The sequence below is a fragment of the Talpa europaea genome (genome assembly GCF_964194135.1).
Source record: "Talpa europaea genome assembly, chromosome: 8".
In the NCBI taxonomy this organism is placed as follows: domain Eukaryota; kingdom Metazoa; phylum Chordata; class Mammalia; order Eulipotyphla; family Talpidae; genus Talpa; species Talpa europaea.
Window position 1 is genome coordinate 94,938,970 of NC_140075.1, and position 24,423 is coordinate 94,963,392.

Consider the following 24,423-nt stretch of genomic DNA (forward strand, 5'->3'; position numbering starts at 1 on the left):
GGCTCCAAAGAAGTAATGCACTTCTACAGTGTCTTTGCCTCCTATGGGGGGAGGGTAGAGGACCTGAGGAGAAAAGTGGTAACAGCTCTGAGTGGACCAGCAGCTAGACTGACAGTGGGCATGCTGCCAGGGAGGTAAGAGGTGTGTGGAAACAGAGAGGTCAAGCAATTTGCCCAACATCACACAAGACTCACAATAAGCAGCTCCTTCTGAGACCACACTCTCAACAACTATCTGATTCTGTTAGATGTGTCAGGAGAAGGAACACAATTTGTCACTGCTAGTCATTACCAGTCAGAAGGATTTTTTGGGATCAGACTTCTTGTATACTCAGTGAATTGTGATTTGTATAGATAAAATCTTCCATTTTGACCAGACTCTGCCAGAGGTGGTCCCAGAGCTAAAACCCAGGTTAAGTTTAATGGGGTAACAGCCCCCCTAAATGGGGTAATAGCCCCCCTAGGTGGGCTAAGCAGGCACTCCCTCAGAGAGCAGCGTATGCACACCTTGTTGAGGAGATGCAGTAGAGCTTCCCTCAGGCAGCTGTGCCTCACATAGAAGCTGATGATGGCCAGGTTGGTGCTATAGTTATGCAGGTAGAAGAGGCACTCCTGGTAGTAGGTGTTGTTCATGATCTTCCCTTCAGGTATCACCTCCAGGGAGAGGCTCTGTGTGCGAAGGGTAGCTTCCAGTTCTTTCAAGGTGGCAACGTAATCATCATCTTGCTGACAGGAAAGGAGAGAACAGAAGAGGAAAATGAAACTCAGTAAGGTCTCAGCAGCCTCTCGAAATTCTGCTTTCAAAGAATATTTAACAATGTATAAAAATGTTCATAATAAAATTTTAAGAACAGCAAAACAGGAAGGATATAAGATTCATTATGTTATAATGCTATACAGCATCAATTTCATTCTAAAATATAACATAGAAAATTCACCCAAAATCTAAATACTACTCAAGTCTGAGTATAAGAATATGTGATTATTACCGTTTTTAAAATAGTTTTATGTTGGTTCTTTTTTCAAAAAAAAAATTAAGAATTTGTATTACTTATCTAACCATACAGAGTTACTGATAGAACTACATATGACAAAATGAATGAAATCCACACCTGGCAGCTCTGGCTACTGAATGGAAGCCAAACTTTTCCTGCACCAGGGCCTCCCTCCCTGAGCTGACCCATCCCTGCTGTGGTCTTACCAAGGATAGGAGTGGCCTCACTGTAGACTCCAGGTATTCAACCACATCCTGTACCAGTCTTGAGCCATGATTCAGTTGATTGAGGTCAAAAGGGGGTTTCAGGCAGCGGCTGAACTTCTCCCGGGCAGCAGAGAGGTTTCCAGCTTTGAGGCAGGCCATGCCCCAAGCGTGCCATGCACCAGTGGTGTCAAGCCCAGTCTTTGTGGAGACCTAGAGGAAAATCCTCTCCTTTCTGTAAGAGGTACCTACATCCAGGCACAAGAGTCCCAAAGACATAGTCTGTCCCCTTGTTGCCAATCATCTCCCTCCTCTGTCACACCACCCACCATTGCTCTCACACTGGCAACTTGGTCAGTTCTAGATATCTTCCCACAGCCAAAGACAACTGGCTAGACCAAGGCAACTCAATAGAGTGGGTGAAGTTAGCTTTGCTTGCCTCACCTCAACTCCCAGTTGGTAGTACTCTGCTTCTAGAAGCTGGTTCCTCAGCCGGGTTACTGCAGCTGGCTGTAAGATCTGATCCAGAGATGGCACGTGGCGATAGGCAGCAGCAACCAAAATAATCAGCACATCTACTTTGCTGATATAGCTACAGGGAAAAGAAGAGCAACGTAAGGAGACTCAAGCGTTTAAGAAAATTTGCTGCTTACAGACCATCTATGTCATACCCAGTGTGAAATGTGATCCTGTGACGTAGGAGAGACTAGGATGCTCTGACAGAGACGCTATAAGAAGGGGCTCTCTGAACCTCAGCTCTGACTCTTAGCAGCTCTACAGCCTTGGGGAAGTTAGTCAACCATTTTCTGACTCAATCTGCTCACCTCAAAAGTGGATATAATCAATTTTAAGGATAAAATGAATAACTCAAATGTCTAGAACTTTGTAGGTACTCATATTAATGTGGAGAATAGGGTGCTCGGGGCTTCCATTTCAGACATGACCTTTGCACTGAATATTGGGTTTCACAAGTTACTCATTAGCTTTTTTTTTCCCCCCCTGAACCTCGTTTGATTGGGAGAGAGCACGGACTGCATCGACAGCCTGCACTCGTGGTCAGTATGGAGGTCACAGCACTACTGTTCCCTGTAGATGCTGCCAGCAGGAGCATCCTGGCCCTTCACTGGGATTTCATTCTTCTGGACTTGACATTCTTACCCTGGGTTAACAGTGGGCTCTTGTTACAGCCCACCAGCACTTTGATCTTACTCCTGACACCTGATGATTGCAAAAACCTTAAAATGACAGGGAGCCCATAGGGCCAGATCATTGTGCTACCTAAACAAGCCTACACTCAAGGTTCTTCAATCTTGTATCATAATTCCAGCAAAAATACCCATAGTTTCCGACTTGTCTATTGATTTCTCTGGAAAGGGATTCAGAACATCATTGATTCTCAATGTGCTGATGATGGGATAGGAGTACAGTATGAAAAGCAAATTAGGTATAATAAAACTTGTCCATTTGAAAAATAAAAACATTTCAAATAGGTGGTATAAATGTCACATTCATTCATTCATTCATTCATTCATTCATTCATTCATTCATTCATTTAAATGTCTATTAGAAGGGGGATGAGTTAAAAATAGTAGAAACATACTCTGTAAACTAGGAGTATAAATGCACATGAGAAATGGATCCACACCCACCAGCAAAACGACACAAACGCAGCAATTCTTTAGAGTGGGGTGGGGAGAATCTGTAATTTAAAACCACTGCTTTAAACTACACCTTGGCGTGTGTAGGGACCTTAATTTCTGCTGCCCTCTGCCTAAGTGGACATTTCCTACATCTATATCAGATTTTGAAGGCAATATAGGATGAGATATTAAATTTGTTTCCCCCCCTCATCTGAGTATATTTTTTCTTTTAATTAGATGTTATCTCATTTACATTACTGATAGTTGAGATTTAGCTATATTTTTATGTTTGCCTTAAATCTTTATTCACACTTTCTTTGCCTTCTACCTTTTGTTATTCTGTCTTTTCCTCCTTCTCTCTTCCATTTTTTTCCATGACTGTTCTTAAAACTTTACCTAACATATATTTATTTACCAAGTATGATGTATTTCCTCTTGATGTAAACTGTGAAATTAACCCCTTTTACATTTCCTTTCACTTTTTGTCTCACCTTCATCTGCCTTCCTCAACCTTCTGGTTAATAAAATAAAAATAAAATAAAATAAAATAAATAAAACTAGTATTTTTGGAGTACACAGGATGTACCAGGCTCAGTTCTTACCTCTTTACATGGACACTCTCATTTTATTCTCGTAATAGCCCTATTAGATAAATATTGTTATCATCCCTTTTTATGAAGGGGGAAACTGAGGTCCAGAGTGGTTAACAGACTTGTTCAAGGCTACAGAGCTAGAAAGTGGTGATGCTGAGATTCACCCGACTATGCGCTATCTGGTGAGTTTGGCGGAAGTATGCTGAGCAAATGTCTGAGGCACTTATACTTCAAAGAAAATTACTCCTTCTGCTCCCAAATTTGGTTGGGAGTACCAGAACACATAGCATGAGTCATACACCTGGGTGGGTAAGCTGGGAATTGGGAGTTTTCATTGTTAAGTTAATGAATGGAGGCAGAGCAGGTTGTGCAGGGACCTGAGGCCTAATCACACTTTTTTCATGAATTCTGCTTTATGACTCAGGTTCCTCCCTGTCACACAGGGATAGACCAGTCCCTAGTGTGCTTTTATAAGATCTTTATTCAGGCCTCCTGAGAATACAGTCTGAAACTGGTTAAGTCTGGGATAGAGTTTGGGTGAAGGCTAATCAGATACTCATTTTCTATAAAATGTTATCTATAGTCACATTTTCTATAAAAGCTAGAAAGTTGCACAGAGACTGAAGGTGCTCCCTTAACTGATTTTAATTATGAATTAACCGGAGTCTTTACTTTCTATCTGATCCTGTAGAGAAAACTCTGCACTGAGGATTCATCCTGGGAAAAAGAATGACATAGGCTGTCCAGAGAGGGTGAGAAAGAGCACTCGGGATCTGGTAGCAGCATTTCAACATCAGGTGGTGATGCAAAACATTCCAGTATGTCATGTCAGAGACCTTGGCGAGGGATCTCACTGTGAGGTGGTGAAGAGAAGCTGGATAGAAAGGACCCATGCACAAAAACAGATTCGTTTCCATTCACCTGTCACAAAGAGCCAGATCCTGGCTCTGGCCAGTTTTGACAAACATCATCTTGGCACTGAAGAGCAGCTGCTTCATGATATCTGTGAGAAGCCCTGCATCCACCTCCGGGTTGGTGAGGCCCTGGGACAGCCTGCAGCAGTGCTCGATCAGCTGGTGGCCACAGGCAGTGCTGTCCCGGTGCAGATTCAGGATGGCGATGCACAAGGAGGCACTGGGGGCCTGGCCAGGGTGGAGGGGGAGAAACACCTCGTGAGTTCAAGGCCCCACTCATCCTTCAGAGGCCGCTGAAGGGCAGGCACTATTCCTCCCATTTCACAAAGCTTGAAAAACAATGGAGGAACGAACCAAAAATTTCACAGCAAAGCAGAAGGGGAACGAAACACATTTCAGATGTCCTAGACAGCACTGCCAAAGCTCTGGCTGTTAGTTCATATCACAATGCTGGAAGAAGGCAGCTTCGTCCATGTGTTACCTATTTCTTAAGAATGCCCATAGGCCACCGCCTTTCTTCAGTCTCCTGTCCTACCGGGAGGTCCTTCTTATTGCTGGCTTGGTAGTCACCCCGCTTGTCTGATTACCTGGAGTAGCCTCTGCTTCAAGCCAGGGGACACACTACTGCTAATTTGTTATTCCTAAGCACACTCTGAAACCTTTCACACTCCCTGATGCCTACCAAGTAGATACTCCTCAGTGCAAACTGAAGTTCTTCATATCGACAGCCCCTTTCCAGCCTAGCTTTCTCTGTCTCTCTATTAACAGCCCACATTCTCTCCAAATTAAAATGTTTTTAATTGCTCAATCATGCCTTGCAATTTTTGTCACTGTCTTTGGTGAGATATTTTCGTTTTGCACTTTTTATTCTTCCCCTATTGTTACTCCCCTCAAAATTCTCCCAATTTCTGTTTGTTAAATTCCTGCTGCTCTTCCAGCCCTCATCTGTAATGCTACGTCTCCCATGAAGCCTTCCCTAGTGGCCCCTTGTGCAGTTTTTCAGATGTTCCTCATTTTTTGCCTTAGCTGATTTACTAGTCTTAGCTCCATACTCATACAGTAAGCAAGTGAAGGTCAGGCTACATCCACCTCTCTCTATTTCCTGCCATACTAATACTACGGGAAGTAATAAATGAGTTATAAGGAAACTCATCTGACCACTACATTGCACTGCTATTACCTGCTCATAGTAGAATTCACTCCGCACCAGCTCATTTTCCTCCTCGTTCAGGTCCAAAATCCACTCGACCTCAGCCGCTTTGGGGACTCTCACCACCGCTGAGTAGGGAGGGCTCTCACTCTTGGAGCTGTCTGGGGCTGGGAAGAGAATTGCCATTCATGTGCCAGCGTTCAGTAGAACCCATCCCAGTGAGCTGGCAAGAGGGGCACTTTCTCTCTCCTTGGTCCTTATCTTAGGGCTCTTCCTCTCTCCTTGGTCCCTTTTATTTCCTTTGGGAGAGCGAACCAAGCACCTCAAACTTTCTTCCTTCGGCACAGACTTGAGGTGAGTATTACAGTGTTTGTGATACAAACCCTTTGGTTGACAAAAAAATCCTAAAGGCACAAGCTTCTCAAAAAGAGGGCTGCCAGTGGCTGCTCTAAAAACTAACATGTTGTAGATGGATACAGGCCAAACTATTGATTGTGATGATCCTGGGGAAAGAGGGAGCAGTATGAGGTAGAAAGGTGGTAAAGGGGAGCCTGGGGGAAAGAAAACTACCCACTAGAATTTAGGGGCCAAATTCTTGGGTCGTTGAAAAAAAAACTGCTTGGGTGTTGACTTTCTCAGTGCTGGAAGCTAAAGGGCCAGTATGGTAGACTAAGAGATGATAAACTTTATGGGAAACAGCTGAAATGCTGAGAATTGTCTTTAATCAACAAGTTGGATTGAGTTGCCAATGAGGATATCAGTGGCAGCTGATACACTAAAGGGAGGGTCAACCTGAATATATAAACAAAGAATCACAGGGAATGTGGTTCAGCCTTACCTTCTGCTTGTCCCGGACTCTCATCTGACACACTGGAAAGAGAGAAGAAAATTGAAATGCCTGAATCCTCCTCCTCTTTGTTTTGAGTTAGGTGTATAGCATCTCTGTTAGTTGGGCTAGATATCAGGGAATCCACCACAACTGTTTTCTCCCCCTCCCTGGCCACAAGCACTCACTCACCATGCATTGTTCACTTCATCTTGTATATACCTCTTTAAATGTCCCCATCTCTCTTTTCATCCCTGCTTTAGAGAGGGCCCCCATCATTTAATTTTGGAGTCATTGCTATACCTCCGCCATTGGTCTACTTGGTCTGTCAGCCTATTTTCTACTTGGCAGCTATAGCAAGCTCTCAGAAATGCAAACTTGAGCACCTTTAGCTACCTTAAAATGCTTTGGCATTTCCTCAGGGTAAAAATATTCCTTCTCTATAGTTCAGAAGACAAGTCCCTATGACCTGGCCTGGCCTTCTTGAGAACATCTCCTGCCACTCATGACCTGTGCTCAGCCCATGAAAGTCCCGCACGGCCCTGCCACTAGCCCTGATCGACTTCAGATGGTGCCATCAGGCACTAAGTCCCAATGCTGCAAGTGAGAGACCAAGTCTATAGCTGGAAGGGAAGCCTGCTGGTCAACCCAGTCCGTGTTGCCCAAGAGCAAGCCCCAAATCTTTGTGCCATTGCCTAATTCCTCTGGCTAAGCTGACAGCACCTAAGTCCAAGATTTGCCAGCTAGAACTCTGACCCATCACCTGCCCATACACTTCCTCAAACAACTCACAATTTTCACCTGTCTCTACCTTTACATTCTTATTCCCCATTCTGTGCATGCTCTGTTTTAGTTTCTTTTCCTACTAACTTCTCATCCTCAGTCTGGGAGCCACATCTCCAGAAAACCTTCATGATCATCAGATTAAACTGTGTGTACTTTCACTATTGCTCTTAGTCAATAGCTTTGTGGTCTGTTTGTTGGCAGTCTCCCCAACAAATGGGGAGTTTCTTGAGGGTATAGTGATTATTGCTCAGTGATTGTTGACTAAAGGAATCCTCGGCAATACTAAGTGCTCATTTCAAATCTCAGCAGTATGGTAAATGGGTAATTCTTCTGTTTCACACCCCAAGGGAGCGAGTGATATGTTAGGGTCACTGAAACTGTAGAAATAAACTGTAGAATAAGCACATCACATCTTCCTTCTCATGAGACCAGTAATCATCTTAGTAAATAATGGCAAAAAATATTCATATTAAATATAAAAACATTGAGATGTTGAAAAGAATGGAAAATCTAGTAAGTCTGTAAAGAAAGCATGAAGAATAAAGCAATTTTGCTTTTGGATAGCTGCTCTGGTTCATATTGCCAGATGTTGTAGGAGTCTTAGTTTCACCCTCCTCTGCTGCTACAAGTCATGGAGAAAGCTGAGCAACACTAAAACAGCAAATACAGTCTCGATCTGTTTTGTCAGAGGTCGGGGCAATTCCTGAAATTTATCATCAGGTGAACTGCATGTGGGAAAGTGGGGGCTCTCCTAACTGTGGGTTACAAACCAGGATTACTAGCTAGATTAGAGCTGATGCAAGAGAGCAAACATTCAGCAAGTATGAACATGTCCCTCCAAAACCAGCTGGGACCAACTGAAACAAGAGTTTCTAGAACACAGGTGAAGTTGGAGAACTAAGAGCAGGGGTCTCAGAAGGACTGAAGAACTGTCTTGCTCTTAGAATGTGTAAGAGCATTGAACTTGCTTCCTTTCTTAGTTTCTGTGATCAAAGTCAGTCTACAACCAGTTCACTGTAGAATTAGTGACAGTTCAGTGTGAAAGTCAGTTAAAACTTCCTGTAATTGTTTTACATTTGAAGTGCTTCCACAATCCAATTCCTAGGAGTGTAAGGACCTGGGGGAGGGTTCAGCGATCCAAAATAGTAGCAGCCCTTTTGTGGGACACTCACTCTTTGTTGTAGTAATTATAGCACTGGTCGCACACGCGGGCAGGGTTCTCTCTGCAGCCTTCCACCGCCATTTTCTTAGTGGAGCAGGAATTGCACACTAGCCGGCCACAGCGGCGACAATGATGACGCCTATTAAACTGAGGAGCGCCATTGGGAAGAGAAGGAAGAGAAGGTGAGGATGCTGGAACTGTGAGTGTCCCAACTGTAGCTTAGTGAGAATACTAGGTGCTTGGACCTCTATTGAAAAAAAAAAAACAAACAACAAAACACTGGTCTTGGGCAGCCTCCCTGGTGGCCTAGGGGTTAAGACTCAGCGCTATCCTGGAAGGGATCATGCTCAGCGAAATAAGCCAAAAAGAAAAAGAAAAATACCGGATGGTCTCACTCATAGCAGGAATCTAGAGAACTTAAATAAGGGACCAGGAAAATGAATATAAGAAAGTGAAAATCAAAATCAACAGAAAACTATGAACCAGAGACACTTTTTGGGGGGTGGGGGGCGGGAGGGGAAGGATTGGGTTCAGAATGGGGCGTTTGCAATTGTAGGGGGGAATATAAAAATAAAATTTATTATTTAAAAAAAAAAAAAGACTCAGCGCTATCACCTCCACAGCCTGAGTGTGATCCCCAGCCAGTAAGCTAACCCACATATAGCACAGCAGACCTTCCCTGTCTCACCTGCTTCTCCCCTCAGCAGTGTATTTTAGTAGATCGGCCTGTTCTGTTCCCTACTGTCTGTCTCTGCTGAATCCTCTCACCCCCTGCACTTCTGGCCTACACCCCAGTTCCTCTACTAAATAAATAAATATTTCAAAAAACCAAAACACTGGTCCTTGCCTTCAAGAGGCTGACATTTAATGATAATTCACAACTGATGGATAAAGGTACTCCAGTCATGGACTGTTTTGCAATAGCTCCTGACAAGTTCCACCTGTCTGTGGAGGCACCATGTGTTGACATAGCAAAAAGAATAGGGAAGAAGTGACTTTCTCAGCTTATGTGGCTCACATTTCTCCATGGCGCTGATAATGATGAGTTTCCTTTTTCAAAGTGCTTTTACAAGTACGGCCTCATTTTATTAGAAGAGGTTGACAAAAATATTCTATTTTTTTTTACAAATGAGAAGGAAAGAGAAATTACATAATCATTTTCATCAGCAGTGGATTAATATGTTAGTCAGGACATGTGGTAGTTTGTTCTAACAATTTGGTTAGCCCAGAAGTGGAAAAATCATTCACAGTGAGTGATTGGAACGGATTGCCTCAATGAGGCAATCAGCTAGTAAAAAAGCCGAGCTGGGATTAGGACCCCAGTTCTCTGTCCTCAGAGTCAGCACACATGACTGTCACCAGGTCACCAGGGCTATTGTGAAAGACAGGGGACCCAGACACAGGATCTCCTGATGCTTGGTGACTTCTGCTATTCCACTCTACTTCTTTTTAGTTGTTCCATGAGAACAACAAATATTTTCTAATTTAAGGTTACTTGAAGGTTGCCTACCACCAGAAAATATACTCTGGTTATGTCAAAAATAAACCCAAAGTCTTACATGTGGAAGTCCTGAAAATACCAACTACCCTCTTGGGGATGACTAGAAACTTGGGCTTGTGAACTAGAGTTTTTCTTTCATTTAACCTGCAGGTAAAGCTGGAGCCCTATGCACTCACCATGGTAAAGTGCTCCCTGCAGCAGACCATGCAGATGCTCTCCGTCTCATCTGGTACCCACTGATGCCTGGCAGGAGGTGTTGCAGGGGGTACAAACTCCAGTGAGGGCTGGCTTGGCAAGAAGCTCCTCTCCCTCAAAATGGGGGAATGCACAATGGAGACACCTGGGAGTCAAGGCCAGAAGTTGGAATAAAAGATAATGAACAGTGCAGCTAATTGGGCCTCCCTGGTAGTGCAAGGGGTTAAGACGCAACCTATGAAGCTCTCTGCAGCCACTGCAGCTCGAGTTCAAGCCCCTGGCCAGGGAGCTACCCACATGGCACAGCAGACCTCTCCTACTCACCCGCTGCTCCCCTCAGCAGTGTACCTCAGCCAGTCTGCCTTCTCTGTTCCCCACTCTGTCTCTGGTAAGTCCTCTCACCCCACCCCCCATACCTCTGGCCTGAACCCCAGGTCTTGTATGCATAAATAAATAAATCTTAAAAAAAAAAAATGTTGTAACTGGAAATGGGAAAAGAGACTGAAAGAATCAGAAAGTCAGAACAGAGCCAGACTGAACGAAAGACAGCTAATTCTCAAAATGGTCCTTACCAGGAGCAGCAGCAGAAGCAAACTCTGTTGATGGTGATCTAGACAGGGTTTCGAGGTCTGAAGCCTGACTGACTATTTCCTGGAGGTGACTCACAGAATCTGGAGAGAAGGAAAATGCTGACAAAATATCACTCTATCCTAAGCATCTTTCCTCACTATGCTAGACACCGAGTACTTCAAAGCCCACCCTGCTGACTTTGTTGAATGTCACCCCATGCATGATTCCACTAGGTGTCAAAGGCAGAACAGAGGAACTTCTATGACAATAGCAAGCATGCTTTTTAAACTCCTCAAAAAAGAAAACTATGAGATTTTTTTCAAATAAACCTAAAAATGCTCAGAGGGAAGGGGAAGACATGTAAATGATAGTCCCAAAGGGTAGCTGGCAGGGAACATCAGCCATTATTTCATTTTCTTGATTGTAGAAGAGGCTGAGTGAGCTCACATACCAGTGATAGCAGATCTGACCCTGGAAATAGAGCCAGGGTCTGTTAAGGACCCATTGCTCCAACACTGGACTGCAGGCTTGGTTTTCCCCAAACCTTTCCTTTATGTCATTATGCAGCCAGTGGCTTTAATTTTGGCTAGTCTGTTACTTCCTCCAAGACCAAGGTGTCTGCTGTATAATAAAGTGCTATTTCTCTTGACTTATATTCCTTTCATTCTCCATCCATCAACTCAAAGTAAAGAAAAAGAGGAGGAATTAAATTTCAGGATGCAGCATGGTGTTGCTTCTCGTGGAGAACCCACAACTAGGATGTTGGCACTGACCTGATCGTTTCTCCCTCAGAGGGTACGGGAAGTCCAAGGCTTTCTCTGCATATCTGGAAAGTAGCAAGTCGACTTCGTCCATGGTGAAGCCAATCTCCTGGCTGGCCAGCAGCTGGTGCAGGGTCTGCACAGCCACAGTGGCCCAATCCACTTTCATGTTCATGAGCAACTGCTCCAACATGAGCAGGGGGTTAGTGGACAGGTGGGAATAGCTGGCCCGGTGCTGCTCAGGCAGTGTCAGCAGAACCTGTTTGTGGTATAGATTCAGAGTATAAAAAAAAGTACACAAATTTCCAAAAGAAGTCAAAATTCTTACTGGGAAGAGGAAGGACACAAGGGCCAAAAAGCCCATGGCTAACTTCTGAAACTGGCCAGTAGTCTTTTGGGTAGTAAGGTGGGACGCCTACCTAATCTCCCAGGTATCAGTCAAGAAGAATCAAGTACCATCACTTAGACCAGGGTTCAGAAAGTAGTGGGTCAGATAGTAAATGTTTTTGGCTTTACGGGCCATAAGGTCCCTGTTCCATCTACTCAGTTCTGCCAATGTAGCATAGCAGCAGCCACAGGCAAGCTATAAATGAACACTGTACATGGCTGTGTTCCAGTGAAACCCAATTTACAAAGGCAGGCTGAGGACAGGTCGTTTCCTGAATCCTGGCCTAGACCCTCTAGACATGGATGAATGCTGCTTGATCTTTCAAGCTACAGTTCTGTCCATTTGAGGCTTTATTAGATAGAGCAATATAGGTGATGTCAGTTGACTTCCTACACCTGGCATCTTCCATTACCTACAGGTAAATCTAAACTCCTTCTACAGGTCGTTATCATTAGGCTAGAAGTATGTTCACTGGCTCTGCTTATTGCCAGTTTTCAAAGATTCCTCCATTTAGTGCATCAAAAAGCAAAAAAAAAAAAAAAAAAAGTATATCTTTTTTAGGAACATTTTACATAGTTGAACTCTTAGTGACAAAACCAGTGGTCATATTTATTACCCCCTCCACCCTGCACTTGTTCCATTTGTGGGGCAGTATATACAGCAGCCAATCAGAATCATTAAGAGTGTCAAAAGGCGCCATGTCTCCCCAAACTCCTCTTCTCTGGATTACTTTATTTATTAATAGCTTATACTTTCTTCTATTAGCATCTCCAATGTTATACATCAAAGATTAGGAACTATTATGTCATCACAACTAACAATTTTCCATTAGCACAGAGGAATTTTTTAAGCAATAGTTTTAAGTCACGTCAGAATCCCTTTGGAGATAGCCACGCTTTGTCCCACAAGATTGTTTTAGTTGATTGGGGCTGCAATCAATTACTGTTATTTTTGGCAAGTCCAGATAACTCTAAGACATGGTCAAATTAAGAAGCATTGATATAGCAAATGCCCTGGAAAGCAGAAGAGAACTTTAAGAACCAGGTAAAATTCATTTAGGAGGCAGTTCAGTAAGGCAACGACAAGGCCTAAGAAACTCAGGACGACAGATCCTGGAAGAAGAGCCAAGGAAAGAGCAAGGCCTGAGGAGGGAGCAAGGGCTGGCATTTTTTTCCTCAGGTGTGCCTTCCACAGCCCTTTTCCTTCTTACCTTGGATCCCATGTACAATGCCTGGATTTCATGGTGCCGGATGGCACTCAGTTCCCCATAGAAGTGGGTGGTGAGGTAGTTGGCCAAGAAATGAGATGTGGCCAAGGTAGGGTGTTGGTCAAGGGACTGCTCTGTCACCTCAAGGCACATGGTAGGGTCTGGAATTCTTCGCAGGAGCTGTTGCAGAAGAAAGATTGACGAGAAAGGTGAGGTCTGTAGAAGAACACAGTCCAGCCTTGAGAAAGGAACATTTAGATTTTTTTCATTTTGGACAAACTCCTTTGCACTCATTCTTTCATCATCCCTATGATGAAATGGCAGCTTGGCATTCACAAATGGTGGCTTGGCATGTAACTAGGGTTAGGTACGTTCTGCTCAAGATGACGACAACTGGCTCCTGAGAGACATGAAAGGGCAGATCTGAGACTGTAAATGTGTTCATGGGATTCAGCTTGAACAAAGCCATCTGATTTGACCTTGTTCCTCCACAAAGAAAAACGGGAAGAGTTGGAAGCTTACTTGCAGTGCCTTTTCATGATCTCCTGTTTCTAGAAGGTAGAGAAGATGCCTTTGATGTAGGTTGATTAGATGTTCTCTTGGAATGGGGTACAGGCAGCCCCATTCCTCACATAGCCCGTACTCCTGGAAGGAAACACTCCGTCAGTCCTTGAAAATTATTGGCTGTGCTACTTTTGCCTCTTCTGTCTGCAAAAGCCCCCGGAAAGTTTGGAAGTGGTGATGGGAACTTGACTATGAGACTAAAGTGGGATCACAGAGGACGAGAATGGCAAGGAAAGTCACAAAAACAGCCAAAGCAGACTGACTGTGACTGATATAATTTTCCTATCTCTACGGAAAACAGTATGGAGGTTCCCAAAATATTAAAAATGGATCTACCATATGACCCAGCAACTGCATTCTGAAATATCCACCCAAAGAATACAAAAACACTAATTTGAAGGGATATATGCACTCTGGTGTTCACTGCAGCCCTATTTACAACAGCTAAGTTACAGAAACATCCTAAGTGTCCAAGGACAGAGATATAGATCATAAAAATGTGGTATATGTATATATACAATGGAATACTACTCAGCTATAAGAAAGGATGAACTAGTGTTATTTGTAACAATATGAATGGAACTGAAGAGGATAATGCTAAGCAAAATAAGTTAGAAGACGAAAGACAAATACTGCATGGTCTCACTCATATGTGGAATACAAAGAAACATAACAGTCAAAACCAAGCCAATAATATACTCTTAACATCTGACTGTAAAACTGAGGCAACCAGAAGGGGAAGGTGGCAAGGTGGGCATTGGGAAGGTAAGGAGCCCTGTGAAACATGGTAGAGGATTGTTGGGGCACTGGTTGGTGATGAGCAGGATATGAAAATATACATTTGCAGGGATTTAATCCTATAACCCCCAAAGCAGATACAACAATGTAAATCTGCTTTAACTCAAGAAACATAATTTGAAACAAAAACCAAACTGAAACAAAAGAAATAAAATAATGAGATACCATTGGCAGGAAGTAAAAAGTTGGACAATACCAAAAGTTGGCAATATGGACTGACAAGAATTGCAAGTGGGAGTATAAATGGGACAACAGTTGTGAGAAGCAACTGAGTAACATCTCAGGAGAGGTGAGGGTGCTCATGACTGATGACACAGACATCCTGCTGCTAGGATACACTCCCGCACCCAGGGCATGCAGCGTAGAAAACTTCACGCATGAACACAAGGGTGATAGTACAAAATCATCAACTCCAGTCATCTCTATACTTCTCTGAATATTCATAAATTTCATGTACACAAAACAGAAAATAAATGTACATATTAAAAAATGTAGACACTGAAATGTGGAAAGGGGTCTACTCAACCAAGGGGCTGCAACAATGAAAAGAGAGGGAAGGGGAATATCACGAAGAAAATGATACCTTTGCTTCTAGAATCATGTTCATGACAGTTGATGGGTCCTCAACACAACATTTCCTCAGTGTCTGCCAGTTACACCACACTGGGCTTGCCTGCAAACCTAGAATCTAAGGAAAGACAGGGAAAGCTGTCAAACCACACTGTAGCTTCTCTCTACAAGAGCAAGTCATTGCAGTTTCTAGGCATGGGCCATCTCTAGGTTGCTGCTGCAAGTTGGGCTATTAGCACTTGCCAAGAAAGGAGGAATTAGAGCAATGGGGGCAAAGATTATTTGTAGAGGTGAATGAACCTATCTGAGCTATCACCAAGGAGTAAAGGCTGAGTGGGGAGGCCAGGATGGGGTCTTTTGCTTGGGAGGACAATTCTCAGGTTGTTCACCTTTTTGAGATCACATGTTCCCTGCCCCTCCATGTCAAAACTTTACCCAAGATTTTCTTTTGGCTTAAATGCTCTTTCATGCAGCATTTTATACAATCTGGGGGGCTCTGCATGAAAATGGCTGAGGAAGAATGGAAAAAAATCTTTTTCACCTGCCAGTTTTACTTTTGCTCCTGGGGCTTTGTGCTCTGGTTCCAAGTACACATGGAAAATATAGCATATATTATATACTTGTTATATAAGTGCATCACCTAAATCTATCTCCCTGAGCCGTTTGCAATTAAAAATAACATATATCTCACAAGAATTTTCCACTTTTTTAATTGCCACATTCATGCATTCTTTGCAAAATTGCTCTTGAAATTTAGCTGAAATATAAAACTAGTGTGTCTCTTTAAAAGATACACACTAGGGCCTCCTTGGTGGTGCAGCGGTTGAGCGCTGGGTTGTGAAGCTGCCCACAGCCTCTGCAGCACCGATTCAATCCCTGGCTGCCGGGCGAGGGTCCCATATGGCGCACAGACCTATCCTGCCGCCCAGTGCTCCCCTCAGCAGTGTACTTCATCACTCTGGCTGTTCTACTCTCTGCTCTGGCTCTGGTGAATTCTCTCACCCTCCCGCGCTTCTGACTGTACCCAGTGCTTGTATAAATAAATATTAAAAAAAAAAAAAGATACACACTAGTCATAAAGCACACACAACACTCATGTGAAAAGCCTTTGTGGACTATAAAGCATCATTCCAATATGATTTTGTCATTGTTTTCATTCTTGCTCTCTCTCTCTCTCTCTTTCTCTCTCTCTCTATATATATGTATGTATTTAAAGTTATAGGAGTAAGTAAAATAGGAACCTGTTAGAATCTTCTCCTTGTTCCAATAAGAAGAGAAACCAGAAACAGCAAAAGCAAGACCTGATTTTCTATTTCTTAAAGATCAACAATCACGTGAAAACATGGTAGGCTTGTAATATGGTGAGAAGTCTCGGCCTTTCTCTTGGAGGCAGGCCCATACCTTCTGATATACCCGCAGCTCTGCCAGCTTTCTCTGTAGCTCACACTTCAGTCCATCTTGCACAGCTGTGTCTGAGATGCAGTAGGCCAGGATCTCCAGGCACGACTCCAGGGGCCATCTGTCCACAAACTGTAGGGTCAACCTACTTCTCAAAGATGCATCCTTCACAGGAAAGAGGTATTGCCAACCTTCTTTGTCTACAAGACAAAAAGATGCCCAGAGATTGCAAGGCTGGCACTGGGAGAACTCAAGAGTTCAGCTTACTTTTTTTTTTTAAAGATTTATTTTTATTTATTCATATAAGAACAGGAGTGTAGGCCAGAGGTATGGGGGGTGAGAGGATTCACTAGAGACAGAGTAGGGAGCAGAACAGGTGGATATACTGAAATACACTGCTGAGGGGAGCAGTGGGTGATACAAGAGAGGTCTGCTGTATCAGGTGGGTCAGCTACCTGGTCAGGAATCGGCAGTGGCTGCTGATAGCTTGATATTGCTGAGACTGAACTCCTTGTACCACCAGGAAGGCCCAGCTTACTTCTTAAGAGAAGGGTTTTTTCACTTTCATAAAATAGGAGTGTGAAGGATCCTTAAAATACACCTGATTTTAACAAATTTCTCCACTTGAAACCATCAATGACACAATTGTTATGTTTCTCTATGCAAAATTGATCATAGACATGAGATTGAATCAGAAGGGACAGAAGGGAAGGAGAAATGAGAGAAAGAAAATGAAGTAAGAAAGGAAGGAAGGAAGGAAGACAAGACAGAAGACCAGCTGGAGCTAAGTTTTGGCATGTGGCCCACAGGGCACAGTTTCAGACTCAACTGGCTAGTGGCTAGTCTTACAGTCTCTTACCCCAGTTCTTGTTTTCCCTGCGATTACCATCTGTGGCAGATGTAAGTATTACGGTAGGCCTCCCTGGTGGTGCAAGGAGTTGAGTCTCAGGACTGTGAAGCTGCCCACAGCCACTGCAGCATGAGTTTGATCCCTGGTCAGGGAGGTGAACCACATGGCGCAGCAGACCTCTCCTAACTCACCTGCTGCTCCCCTCAGCAGTGTATTTCAGTCAATCTGCCTGTTCTGTTCCCCACTCTGTCTCTGGTGAATCCTCTCACCCCCGGTACCTCTGACCTGTACCCCAGTTCTTGTATGCATAAATAAATACAAAAAAAAGTTATTACAGTTAAACTAGTTTTACTCCCTTGATATCCTCTGTCATCATTAATTAGCAGATCTGTGTCCCACACCCATTTCACAAAGCTAAAAAACACACTCTGCACAGTCAGCCAGTCAGTGGATTTCTCCACCTTCTCAAGGAGGGATTTTCTCTTTCCAACAAGGAAGCCAACACCTGCTACTTAGAAGTCATTCCCTTGAGAGCATGCCTGCCTCCTGCTCCCCCTAGTGGGATGCTGCAGGTCATTGCTCTCAGGCTGGTTACAATTTAAATTTGAGCTTTTAAAACAGAGGTTGTCAAACAGGCACACAGTCTGTTTTTTATAGGTTAAGTTTTTTCAGGCTATAGCTATGCTTATTTTTTTAATGTATCAGCTATGGCTGCTTTCATGCTGTACTGGCAGAGATGAGTAGTTGCAATGGAGACTGTAAGACTTACAAAGCCCGTTATAGGAAATATCTTGCTGATTCCTCTTTTTCAATAAATACTTGGTCCTCCCTGGTGGTGCAAGGGGTTAAATCTCAGCACTATGAAGCTATCGGCAGCCACTGAAGCATGAGTTCCATCCCCAGCCAGGGAGCTAACCCACATGGCACAGCAGACCTCTCCTGTCTCGCCTGCTGCTCCCCTCAGCAGTGTATTTCAGTAGATCTGCCTGTTCTGCTCCCCGCTCTGTCTCTGGTGATTCTCTCACCACCCCCCCAACATCTGCACATCTGTATGCATAAGTCAGTCTTTAAAAAAAAAAAACAAAACAAAACACTTGTCTGAGACCCATCCTGGTCTATGGGGCTGGGGGCCAGATAATTACAGTTTATAGCATTTTACAGTGATTGTGACATGCAGGGTTGAGAATGTTTATGAGCACATGTTCTAAAGTTAGCTGAGTTGAGTTCTAAGCCCCTATTCTGGGCAAATTTCCTCTTCCTGAGCCTCCATCTCCTCTCAATATCATGAGATCATGGTGGCCCCCATCTCTAGAGTGATGTGAGGGTCAAAAGCACTGTGCCATTAGTGAATGCTACATTATTACCGCTGTAAGAGGGGGAGGGGAGGCTCTGTGCTCACCACATGCTGCAGCGCAGCTCAGGATGGCATCTTTTACGCTGCTCAAGTCATCCACTTCTCGTCCATACACTTCAGTGAGCTGAAGGGCCCGGGGCCAATCTTTGGCCACTAGGGCTTCCTCGAAGGCCTCGGTGAGCACATCCAGGGCATTGGGAGAATGCAGGCCCAGAAGGACAGTAGAGAGACAGGACCGGCCACAGAGACTCCGTGCCAGACTTTGTCCTTGCTCAGAGGGCCCTCGTAGGGGTTCCCAGGCAGCAAGGAGAGCGGCCTCAAGCCTGGGGAACTGTTCCAGAAGGTGCTCACACTCCTGGGCTATCTGCTCTGCATTCAGAGTTACCTCCCTGTGGCCACGAAGTTCTTTCCATGACAAGCTGGGCTTGGTGACCTTTGCTCCTCGGGAAGCCCTCAGACAGGCTACTGTAGCCAGAAGCTTCGAGCAGGACTTAAGAAAGGCCAAGGCAGAGGAGGTGAGGGCTGGGGGTGATGAATCCCTTGGGGAAGAGAGAGGCTTTTTCTCCAATGTGGGATTCTCAGTTGGATTTGGCGAGGTCGGTGTAGAAAGAGGGAGGTCCTCCAGGCAGTGGGAGGTGTGCCGCTGGGCCAGGGTGCCCAGGTGGGTCAGAAGGGATGATGTCTGCTGGTTTTGCTGGGAAGAGCAGAGGGCCAGGGGCGCACAGCAGCAGTTGACGATGACCTGTGGCACACTTAGACTCAGCCCCTCTTGGGTCAGAAGGGCTGCCACCCTGGAGGGAGAGAAATAGAGGGCATGTAAAGTCTGAATGCATCAGCCCCATGACCCAATCTCAGCATTTCTTTATGTTTATTCAAGTAAATATAAGTGCAGGCTCTTGCATTTTCTCTTACACCAAAGGTAGCCTATTAGACATAGTGCTCTGCCCCTTGCTGCTGTTTTAGTTAATAACATGGGGCCATCTGTTCATCTCTCTTTATAGAAAGACATATTGATAAATTGCCTTCTCACAAGGCTGTACTGATTTATATTCTACCAGCAGTCTAGGAGAAGGCTTGTTTTCCTACAGCCTAGTCAATTAATGTGTTATCAAATTTTTGGATTTTTTCTTATTCTTAAGAGATGATTCACCCCTTAATTTTAAACTTGCAATATAATCATTAGAGGTAGAAATGAGAAAGCAAGAAATGATGCATGTTGAATTTAATGTAGCTATAGAAGAGCACATGCAAATTACAGAAAAAGTCTGCAAGAAATTCCCACTCTGTACTGAATCTAAGCACAGCCCTGAGCCTTGCTTTCCGTGATAAAACATTAGGGAGGCCCACGCTTGACTCCTACCTGTCTGGGGGGACTTGTCTCTCAAGCAGGAGGTGAGACACCAGTTGGGAAGGACTCTGTTGCAGAAGAACAAAGGGATTTCCTACCTTGACCTTTGCGTGATCTGAAAAAGTAAAAATAGTGACCTTTGTTTATATCACTTACTGCCAACAGTTAAACCCATTTTCCAGTATCAATAAAAAAATCAGTGTCAAAATAAAGATTACATTCACAGCACTTTTGTGGATGTTTTCTATGTAATAAGTATTTTCCACATGTCCCTGACTGCAAGTTCATCCATACCTTACCATTGCTCTAAAGACTTCCAACCACAGGGCCTCCCTGGTGGCGCAAGGGGTTAAGCACCACACCATGAAGCAGTCTGCAGCCTCTGCAGCATGAGTTTGATCCCCGGCTGGCCAGGGAGCAACCCACATGGAGAAGCAGACCTCTCCTGTCTCGCTCTCTGCTCCCCTCAGCAGTGTATTTCAGTCAGTCTGCCTGTTCTGTTCCCCACTCTGTCTCTGGTGGGTCCTCTCACCCCCTCACATCTCTGGCCTGTACCCCAGCTCTTGTATGCATAAATAAATTAAAAAAAAGACTTCCAACCACAGAAAGATGTCTGAGAGCAGGTCTGGCTACAAGCTGCTAGCTCATCCTACTTGCTTCAACCAGACTGAATGTCATGCTACATCTGCTCTGTGGACTCTAGTAGGAATCTGGCCCTTATATCAGACTTAATTCCTCTGCTCAATCACAATTTACTGAGCAGTCCCATTGGGGAGAAACAGATGAAGAAAAAAGACAAATAAGAGAGGAGGCCCTCACTGGTGGCACAAGGAGTCAAGTCTCAGCACTATGAAGCTGTCAGCAGCCACTGTGGCACGAGTTCAATCCCCAGCCAGGGAGCTGGCCCACATGGTGCAGCAGACCTCGCCTGTCTGGCCTGCTGCTCCCCTCAACAGTATGTTTTGGTAGATCTGCCTGTTCTGCTCCCCACTATGTCTCTGGGGAATCCTCTCAGTCCCCTGCACCTCTGACCTACAACTCAGCTCTTGTATGCATAAATAATAAATAAAAAAAAAAGATTGATAAAAAAGAGAGGAGGCCCTTACACATGTAGAGTCCTTAGAACCTCTTAATCAAATATCATTCCTCTTCCTTGCCTCACATCCTCAAAGGCCAATCATGATTCCCATTCCTTTTGCCGGCTACTTACCATGCTCCGAGCTCAAACTGCGGAGGAGAACAGCAGCCAGGGTGCTGCAGTAACTGAAGAAGGTGCCCATGTAGTCCGTCTGCCCGCTGCCTACTGCCCATGTAGTCTCTCTGCCCAGGTTCTTTTGGAGGAGCTGAGTCTGGACATATACTGGGTGGGTCTCTGCTTCTGGAGCTTTCTGGGCCACTTGCTCTACCAGGGAGGAGAGTGGAGTACTCCGGGGTTCTGAGAGGAGTTCCAGCAAAAGAAGTGATGTCAGCTTTAGTCTGTACACCCAGCTTTGGGTCATTGTCCAAAATAATATGTGAGCTGGCCTCTGCACACTGCAGGGGGCATCCTATAGCCTAGGTACTCACTCAAAGGGCAGCCATACAATCCCAATGTGGTTGACTGTACAAGTGATTCTCAAAGTCAGAAAGGCTCTGTGTTAGAAGAAATCAGGGTGGATAATACTATTTCTGTTTCTGGGGTGGAAAACTTTGTGAAGAGCACAGCCATCTTTTAGGGAAGGGTTAAGGAGTACCTTCTGGATACATTTCTCAACATGTATCAACTAAGGGAGAGTTAGGCACCCCTTCACTGGAGAGGAAGGGAGACAGGTGGAATTAGTTCTCAGGCATGCCCTGACTACCTAGAGCATAGGTGGAGCCCATTCTGGTGTCCTAGTTCTCTTCCTGGCTCAGCTCTTACCTACTCCCATGCAGTGAGTCCATACCATACCTTGCCACTCTAGCGCCTCTCTCAGTGACTGCAGGACCTGATCAAGCTGCTGAGAGAGGGTCGTTTGGCTGGTAACACAATCTTCAGTTAGGCTGGGCCAGCACATCTGAAGAAGCTCAGCAATGCTGCAGCGTGGAGGACACCCTCCTTTTTCTTCTACACCCTCTAGGGAAAGCAAATGAGAGGGAAAAGTGAAAACTGAGCTAACCTTCAGACTCCAAGAGAAACAAAAGGAAGAAAGCAACTCACCTGATTTAGTTTGCCCGACTGATGTAAGTGGATAATTGAGAATCTTAGTGATTTGCTGAAGAACAACTGGGAAACCTCGAATGCCATCAGATTTGACAAGAAGATGGTCTAGCCGTTGACCTGGAAACAGATGAAGAAAGATGGGATGCAGATAAAAATAAGGGGCTTTCAAAGACTGATAAAACTTTCCAAGAAAGTTGTGATAGTTTTGCGGTAACTTGGAGGAAATGTATGCTGTGCCAATGTGGGTGATGACCAGAATACCTGGCTTATCCATGCTTGAGGTCCGAGGGCTATTCCAGCAAATTCCTCTGCTATCAACAGCTGCAGACCCTGAATTTTTGAAACTCTTATGAAACTGTTGTCCCAAGCACTTCTTATGGATTTGCCTTGGATGACTTGAGCTGAGCTCATACCTGCCTTCTCTAATTGCTTTAAATGGTATTTTGACTCCCTAACCAGATAATAGACTTGTGGACAGATTACTTCTATACTTCTCCTATACCCCCATATACTTGGGATAATCTGTAAACACAGTAGATGCTAAATTAATTCCGACTTGATTGACATAAAACCATTTCAACCAACTAATGTTTGAGTATTATCTCCTAAGTACTAGATGAGGGACGGGGAATTGGTCAATAAAAACAGTATTGTGCATGTTAAGGTATACTTTCTTAGAAGGATTATGTGAACATTAAAAGACTTTTTAACTAATAGCTCAAAAGTGATTCAGAGAGATGTGCAAAAAAGAATTAACATAGTAGGCCCACAACTGCTATCTAGAAAAACCATTTTTAAGATTGGCTCTTGGCTGGTATTTGCAAATCTGAATGGTAAGTGGTTTCTATATTGATATAAAACTGTCCCTAAATGATGAGAATGGCTCAGTGGGCCTAAATTATTTGTGCAATGTGGCTGATGGTGGAAACCTGCTTGCTTTCTTTCTTGGAGACTATAATTTTGGTCCACACTGGGCAGGTATAGCTAGAAACTGCTAGCTCATCCTACTCACTTCAACCAGACTGAATGTCATGCAATGTTTGCTTGGTGGACTCCAGTAGGAATCTGGCACTTACATCTCATTTGATTCTTCGGCTCAAGTTTATAAGACACTGAAGGTCTGAGAAGACCTGGGGTACTTGATCTCTAATGAGCTACCCTGTAGACAACACTTCACTCGTGTCATCACAACTCATTGCTGGAGGAATTAAGCATGTGCTGTGTGACTCCACAAGGAGAGGACTCTTGGAAGCTTGTATCTGGTTTCCTCCAGACTTTACCAATTTTGCTCTGTATCCTTGCTGGAATAGATCTTAGATTGGGAGTATGACTACTTGCTAAGTGCTGAGTCCTCATAGTGAATCATTGAGCCTGGGGGTGACTTGTCATTTCACAAATAGTCATCACTCCTTGCCATCACGAGAGAACATTCTTTTTTTTTTTTTCTGTTCATATTTGAGTTTTTATTTTTTTTCTCTTTCATCAATCTTTTAAAATATTTTACTTTATATAATTTTTACATCATTTTTCATCTTTGCACAATGTATGCATTTTCATTTTGGTTATATTCCCCATACAATTGCACCCCCCTTTATTTTGACCCTAATCCTTCCTCTCCCTGCCCCTCCCCACCCGGTAGTGTGTCTCTGATTTATAGTTGCTTGTTGATTTTGACTTTTACTTTGTATTAATTAGTCTTTTTCCTGGTCCCTTATTTAGGTTTTCTAAATTCCTGCTATGAGTGAGACCATCTGGTATTTTTCTTTTTCTGACTTACTTGGCTGAGCATGATCCCTTCTAGCTCCATCCATGTTGCTGCAAACTGCATGTGTTTATCTTTTTTGATTGCTGAGTAATATTCCATTGCGTATATGTACCACATCCTCTTGATCCAGTCATCTATTTTTGGGCATTTGGGTTGTTTCCAAAGCTTAGCTACTGTAAATAGTGCTGCTATAAACGTAGGGATGCAGGTGCCCTTTGGAATTAATGTTTCTGTGTCATTTGGGTAAATACCTAGGAGTGGAATTGCTGGATCATATGGAAGCTCTATCTTTAGTAGGTGAGAGGACATTCTTTTTCCTCCCTCACTAACATTCAGTGTGTAGATCAAGGATAGGTGGGGGTAGAATTTTGCCTACTTCTGTTTTCATGTTTTCCACCTTCATATATTTGATTCCTGTAAGAATTTCACATATACATTCTGGGGCATTATTAACCTTGAGGTACCATCCTTCTGTAACTGATCCATGACATTTTCTCTTACCTTGGATTACAAACTCAAGACTGTGTCAGATCTTAGGACAGGAGGGGACATGCAATCTAAAGGCACAAATTCTACTTACACCATTTTTGAATATACATTTCTTCCTTGAATTTATCTATAAGCCAGAAAAGAATTTCCCTGAATGATTGCTAAATCTAATCAGAAAGTAAGACCCTCAACAGACTATGTCATCAGATTGGGCC

At 43.9% G+C, this 24,423-nt stretch overlaps 1 protein-coding gene across 1 annotated transcript in view; it reads right to left on the reverse strand.

Moving 5' to 3' along the window:
* Nucleotides 1-24,423, reverse strand: part of ZFYVE26 (zinc finger FYVE-type containing 26) — a gene marked incomplete at both ends in the record, with an annotated part of 58,933 nt that overhangs the window by 11,013 nt on the left and 23,497 nt on the right. Inside the window, 19 exons of the mRNA XM_084241185.1 lie at nucleotides 507-725; nucleotides 1,201-1,410; nucleotides 1,642-1,789; nucleotides 4,352-4,572; nucleotides 5,525-5,661; nucleotides 6,333-6,364; nucleotides 8,279-8,415; nucleotides 9,946-10,109; nucleotides 10,537-10,635; nucleotides 11,308-11,554; nucleotides 12,894-13,070; nucleotides 13,413-13,535; nucleotides 14,836-14,940; nucleotides 16,224-16,420; nucleotides 18,470-19,215; nucleotides 19,785-19,887; nucleotides 20,983-21,207; nucleotides 21,703-21,867; nucleotides 21,952-22,071. Of these exons, the coding sequence (XP_084097311.1) occupies nucleotides 507-725; nucleotides 1,201-1,410; nucleotides 1,642-1,789; nucleotides 4,352-4,572; nucleotides 5,525-5,661; nucleotides 6,333-6,364; nucleotides 8,279-8,415; nucleotides 9,946-10,109; nucleotides 10,537-10,635; nucleotides 11,308-11,554; nucleotides 12,894-13,070; nucleotides 13,413-13,535; nucleotides 14,836-14,940; nucleotides 16,224-16,420; nucleotides 18,470-19,215; nucleotides 19,785-19,887; nucleotides 20,983-21,207; nucleotides 21,703-21,867; nucleotides 21,952-22,071 (3,575 nt within the window). The remainder of the gene's footprint in view (nucleotides 1-506; nucleotides 726-1,200; nucleotides 1,411-1,641; nucleotides 1,790-4,351; nucleotides 4,573-5,524; nucleotides 5,662-6,332; nucleotides 6,365-8,278; nucleotides 8,416-9,945; nucleotides 10,110-10,536; nucleotides 10,636-11,307; nucleotides 11,555-12,893; nucleotides 13,071-13,412; nucleotides 13,536-14,835; nucleotides 14,941-16,223; nucleotides 16,421-18,469; nucleotides 19,216-19,784; nucleotides 19,888-20,982; nucleotides 21,208-21,702; nucleotides 21,868-21,951; nucleotides 22,072-24,423) is intronic.